This window comes from Colius striatus, chromosome 12 (genome assembly GCF_028858725.1).
Source record: "Colius striatus isolate bColStr4 chromosome 12, bColStr4.1.hap1, whole genome shotgun sequence".
Lineage (NCBI taxonomy): Eukaryota > Metazoa > Chordata > Aves > Coliiformes > Coliidae > Colius > Colius striatus.
This window is the reverse complement of record NC_084770.1, coordinates 10,346,524-10,352,919: the sequence shown is the minus strand read 5'-3', so window position 1 is coordinate 10,352,919 and position 6,396 is coordinate 10,346,524. Positions and strand designations below refer to the sequence as shown.

Genomic DNA, 6,396 nt, shown 5'->3' with positions numbered 1-6,396 from the left:
GGAAAGAGAGAATGCAAATCAACGGGCTTGTAAACAGACTGGAACAAGACGGTCAGAGGCGGAGGGGGCGGTGTGTCACGGAGGGAGGGGGCAGCAGCATCCCGGCCGAGGCGGGATCAGCCTTCCCGTGTGCGGGACACGCAGGCTGAGGTCCGCCGCCGGCCCACCCGCGTATTCGGCAGCGGGTCATCCCTCCCTTTGCTCAGCGCCTCTCCGCCTCTCCCGCTCTGCTACCCTGCGCCCCGGAGCCGCGCTCCCCGCCCCTGCCGGGCGAGGACCGCCCGCCGCTTCTCCACCGCCCGCTGCACGCCCTAATAGCGGGGCCGGGGCTCGCCAGGGGGCAACGGCGGTTGTGTGGTGGTGCGGGGTGCGGATGGGGCGCGAAGCCCCGTGCCCTGACACACGTACCATTCGCTCAGGTTGGCGGCGGGCTGCGCGGGCGCGGAGGGCTCAGCGTGGGAACAGGAAGCGGGGGGCTCACGGCCGGAGTCCGAGGAAGGGGACACCAAGGAGGGCGTGGAGGACTCGTAGCCGGAGCTGGGAGGAGGGGATTTGCAGTGCACTTTCATGTGTTTTCTCAGGGAGCTGGGGTGAGTGTAGGACTTGTCGCAGCCTCTCACTTTGCAGTTGTAGGGCTTGTCGCTGGTGTGGACGTGCGAGTGCTTCTTCCTGTCGCTGCTGTTGGCGAAGCGTCTGTCACAGCCCTCGAATTCACATTTGAAAGGCTTCTCCCCTGCAGGAGGCAATGAACGAGCACAGCCGTTAGCGACGGTAGCCGCGAGGCAGGGAGCGGCTCACCCCGGCACCCCCCGCGCCCACAATCTCTCGAGGCCCCTCTCTCCGTCCAGCCCTGGCACGGCTCCTCTACCTGAGCTAGCCCTCCTCCAGTCTGCACCTGCCCCCCACCGCTGGACTTGCCGTTCCCCGCTCGTCCAGCCACCCCGTGCCCACCCGGCTGCACAGCTGGCTCCACACTGGGAGCGCCCTGCCCGACCAGCTTCTCCTCCCCCTTCCCCTGCCTTGTGTGTCAACGTGGGGTTTTGTGCAAAAGACAAAGCCCTGAGATAAGGAAAGCTTTGCTCATTCCGAGCAAACAACATGTGCTGTTCCCCTCAGACGCCGCAGAAAGAGCGGTCAGTGATTTATCCCTAGGAAGGCTTTTACTTTAAATCCATTTCTCACACTCCCCCAGGTGCACGTGGAAATATTATTCATAGTCTGGCTAGATCACATCTTATCCACTCCATTCTCGCACTGATTAGAACCCCGTGTAAGATCCACATCCCTCCTCCTTTCCCCGATCGCTTGCTGATACCATGTGTTAAGGCGCAAAATATTTCAAAGGAACATTGATTATGGGGAAGAAGACGATAGAGATTAAGCAGGAAGATGGTTAGGCCGGTGCACGGCACTTTCATGAGGATAGGACTCCCTTTTTATTGGAACCTACTCAGTCATGGAAGGAATTGCAAGCGGGATTAATTTGTCTGGTAATATGGTAAGTGACGTTAACCACAATAGAAATATAATCGTGTTGCTGGAGTCGTGCTAAAGTTTAATCTCAGATCCTGTGGATCGGACATGGTACACAGTATATAGGAAGCTTTCCAGGAAACACGCCACAGACAGCTTCGGGGTGTAATGATGACTACTTGCGGTTGTAATGATGACTACACTATTCACCGGTGTAACTGCAAAATGCAAAACTCTGCTTGTCAAAGAGTCACCCACTGAGTGTGAAAATAACTTCCTCATACGTCAAAAGCCAAAAAGTATCAGGGCCCAGAGGACACCACAAAAATATACGACCGAACCTTAAACATTGAAGTGCAAACAAAGCCACTGTGTTCAACATCATGGCGTATGTGGTTGAAAGGACTTCCAATATTGTGAAAGCTTCCAGGTCGTGGGGTTGCTTTTGAATTTGTTGGGGTTTATTTTTTTCCCCTTTTAGTTCATCACGATTAAATTTCGGAGGGACGCAGACCACCTCGTGCTCAGCTGCTAGCAGAGGCATATAAAGGAAGGCATTCCAAACATTTCACATGAATGCACTTTATGCAAGGTGGGTGGGAAAAAGCCCATGGCTTCGCATTTAAACTATGTCCTTTACGCACTGTAATAATCAATGGCGAGCTCTCACATCCTGCACCGCTAATATCTGCACAGAGGATGGGTAAAATACCTGGAGTTAGAGAGAAGGATAGAAGAGGTTAAAAATAAGGTCTCTTAGAAAATGATGCGGGCTGTGTAACCAAATACTGTCGACATACTGCGGTGGATATGCATAGACACACGCATGCATATAATCTAATTACAGTTTCACGTAAGGAAACAATTTGACCTTCAGCATCCAAGTTGAGACAACAAATCAAGGATATTAGTGCAGTACAAGCAAGCAGTAAGTTAGGAGACCCCAGGGAAAGCCATCCTCATAAGCACTCTGCTTGTGCAAAGTGAGTTACATTCAGGTAAAAGCGAGCTGTGGCGCATTCCGCTTCCCCAAGAGTTGAAAAATGTTCAATTTCTCTTAATACCCTGAAAGAGCCACTGAAAGGTCCCTCCTTACAGTCAGAATTCAAGTGGGAAGAGGGCAGCATTTTCTCAGTTGCCCGGTTTGCGTTCTCTGAACGCCTCCATAAAGAGGAAACATCCGAGCCATTTGCAAGTATTCCTTTCGCGAGAGTAGGTTTTCTTACGTGGAAATCGCTACGGGGCAGGGAGAGGACATTTTACAGGTCCCGACTGCCGCAGCCCGGGCACGGAGGTGCAGCCACGCAGAAAGTTCCCGGGGTGATGGAGAGAGAAGCGCAGGATCTGAACCGCCATTTTACCCCCACACTTGTAGTTGGGCAGAAGTGTTCAGTGAAATTCAGCTTGGAAATTGTGGCATAATCCCCCGTCTCCGGGAGTGGATTAAGGTATTTACCAACTTCTCCGGGGGGGCGGGAGCGGGGGTGGGAGAGCCAGAGGTGGCGGCCCCCGAGCTGCGGGCTAAGCGCGCGGGCAGCGGGGGGCCGCCCAGGAGGGAGAGGGTCTCCGTCCCGCGCCTCGTACTATTGTTCCTGGACCGCTGGAAAGGCGGCGAAGTGCTCCCTGCCCGTCCTGTCCATCCCGCTGCCGCTGCCTTCACGGTCTTATCATCCAACCCGGGAAAATCGCACATCGCCAGAAATCCCTCTGCCTGTTCCCCAGCCTCGGAGAAATCAGAAGTCATTAATATTTGAGGAGGCAATAATTTTCCTGTTGAATCTAGAACTGTCTTCATGAATAATTCGTAGCAAGTTCTATTAGGATTTCAGAAACATTGCGTTTTTGACAACTTCTGGGTGTTTAATGGAAACGGTGGAACCATAAAGGCCCTGCAGGAGTTTTCACAATACAGCAATTAGTCACCGAGAAAGTTAAAGTGAAAAGTACAGAAGCGCTGAATGATGTTTAATAAACGCAAACCTCCTATCTCGGGTTTGCCCTGAACCTGCCTCTCTGATGTAGGTCAGTTTTCCCAAGAATTTAACCATTTTCTGCTTCAGAGACTTCAAACAGTGAGGCCGTTAAAGAGCAGTAAAAGTTTGTTTACTTAAGGAAAACACTGTCATTAAGGAATGAGATCTCACGGTTAATGGCTGTACCTGTGCTGATCCGACAAGGAGCTGGCTCGGATACAAGTTTTGTGACCTGAGTATATCCCTTTCTCTCTGAAAAAGGGGGCCGAGAAGGCAGCAGAAGAACACAACTTTGCTCTCGCCCCCCCTGCGCACAGACGATCTATTAATAGAGCGATGGAAAAATAATGAGGTGACGAGTGACAGTCGTTGTAAAATCTCTGCGCTATGTTTAGACGATAGCGATACAAAATTAGTATACGTTCTGCATATTATATGAAGTCGAGTTATATCATAAAAACGCAACCCCTGGAAGGTCAAGCACGGCTCTGAGCATGGGGGAAGGGGAGTTTTATGAACTGGAAGGAGGAAAAAAAATCTTTGGCTGTAAGCAGATCTTACAATAGGATTATGTAGTTTCCTTCGCAGTGCACAAGGCTGTACAGACGGGGGTGGGAGGTGGAAAACCCTACACTAGAGAAGAATAAATTTTCCAAAAAGAGCTTATTTCTTATCTCCTTCTTCAGAGGAAAAAAAAAAAAGAAGATGAAAAAGAAAGAAAGCAAGGGGAAAAAAAAAAAGCCAGCAGTACAGACTACAAACGCCGGCTGCTAAACTAATTAATACAACTTCACAAGCAGCTCCTGGAAGTGTGAAAACTTTCTATGTGCAATTTCATTAATTATAAATGCTTTCCTGGATGGAAGAGTTCAAACGTAGTTTTGCAAGATCGTCCATTGAGTTACTTTATTTTATGTTAAATAGAACGAATAGATGTTTCTGACACATGTCCCAAATTCGCTTAACAGATCTGCAAATGACATTTCAAAATGTACAGGCAGAAACAATATCATGTTTTCTTCTCGTTTTTTGTTTGGGTATTTTTTGTTTGTTTGGGCTTTGGTTGTGGGGTGGGGTTTTTTTGGTTTTTTTGGGGTTTTTTTTTGGTGTGTGGGGGGTTTTTTTTGTTTGTTTCCCCTCCCGAGAATCAGAACTTGCAGCTCCCCATATTTGTGAATGCAGAGCCGTTGGAAGGCAATGCTCATTAAAAATGTCAGTGTTATTCAGATCAAACATTTGAAACTCCCTCTGCCCAAAACAAAACTGTTGAACGAAAAGGTCGCAGCTGTGTTATTCTCACACTGTTCGAGCAGCATCATCTCAACGACATCAGTCAAAACTGACTAGACAAGTTGTAACTTCTATTGTTCACTTTTAATTTGTGAGCTTGCACAACGGTTTAATTTTTTTCTCCCAACTACTTTAAAGTGCCCCCTCAAATCTTCGCCTGTGTGAATAAGGAGAAATAGTACCTATATCACTCGATATTTACATAGATCTACCAGCATAAACAATACATCATCCTCTTAGCACAACCAGAAAAAAATATGGACGGGAATTCTGAGATTTGTTCTCGCTCTCCCTTTTCCCTCCCTTTTCTTCCCCCTCCTCCAAACGGTAAAGAAGCAAACAAATCTGAGAATTTATTTTCCAGAAGTACTTGGCGTGCATTCAATATCAACACAAAGCATACATTAAAAAACAAAATAAAGCAAAACAGTATGCTGAATAACAGAGAGAGTAAAGAGAGCTTTGCATACTGACCTGTATGAGTTCTTTTGTGTATTTTGAGATTCTCTGATCTGGCAAAGACTTTGCCACAGCCTGGGAAAGGGCAGGGGAAAGGTTTTTCACCTGTGTGGACTCTGATGTGATTTACAAGTTTATATTTGGCCTTGAAAGGTTTCCCTTCTCTTGGACACTCTTCCCAGAAACATATGTGATTGGACTGCTCGGGTCCTCCAACGTGCTCCACCGTGACATGAGTCACCAGCTCGTGCATCGTGCTGAAAGTTTTCGAGCATAATTTTTTGGGAGTCTGGTCCAACTCAATCCACTTACAGATGAGTTCCTGTTTGATGGGCTGCCTCATATAACGAAAGAAGGCACCCGGGCCGTGGTGTGGAGCCAGATTCACGTTCAGATTCATGCCACCGTAGCTATGAAGCGAAGAAGCAGCAAAAGGATCTGTCCTGGAGGCTGGTACTTGAGTGAAATGTTCAGACCTGGCGTACATTTCTCCAGGTAACCCCAGTCTTATCTGTCCGTTTAGATGGCCACCTGGAGATCCATGGGGAGGCTGCTCATGGAGTCCAGTGAACAGAGAGGGATTCCCAGCTTCTGAGTGGTGGTGGTGGTGACCATGGTGTCCAGGGTAGCTACCTGTTGTTGAGACAAACAGTCCGTGGTGAGAACTTGCAGGGGGGTGCTGCTCGGTCAGCCCTGGCATGAGTGAGGCCGGCAGGTCTCTGCATATGAAGAAGTCCCTACCTGCTGCCAGAGCCTGGGCTGGGTGAGAGACGGGGTAAGGGGCTGCTGGTGACTGCGTCGGGCCAAATGCTCCCGTTTGACTAGAGACCACCTCGGCTTGGCCTGCCATATGATGATGATGATGATGGTGATGGTGGTGGTGGAGCTGGTGGTGGGGATGAGGGGCAGGGCTGAGCTTAAGGGCCGCGGGGTGATGCTGAGGAGGATGGTGGCGGTGCCCCATGTGTTCTGGCCGGAGCAAGTGCGGCCCGAGGCGGGACTCGGCGGCGTGCTCCCCCGGCTGCGTGGGCACCGTGGCGTGGGGGTGCCCGGCGAAACCCGGGAAGCCTGTCATGCTCTGAGGGGGGTGGTGGTGATGGTGGCGCGGAGCCCCCGCCAAGTCTACTAATCTCAGCGCCGTGTTCCGCCTGGAGAGAGCAGCAGGGTCCATTACTGGGATCCCCAGAGCATCCACACTCAT

At 50.1% G+C, this 6,396-nt stretch overlaps 1 protein-coding gene across 1 annotated transcript; it reads right to left on the bottom strand.

Moving 5' to 3' along the window:
* Window positions 1-311: 311 nt before the first annotated feature.
* Window positions 312-6,396, bottom strand: ZIC4 (Zic family member 4). Its single transcript, XM_062006032.1, has 2 exons — window positions 5,211-6,396; window positions 312-733 (listed from the first exon to the last, which is right to left on the bottom strand). Exons 1-2 carry the CDS (start codon window positions 6,394-6,396, stop codon window positions 312-314), a joined length of 1,608 nt encoding a protein of 535 aa, XP_061862016.1.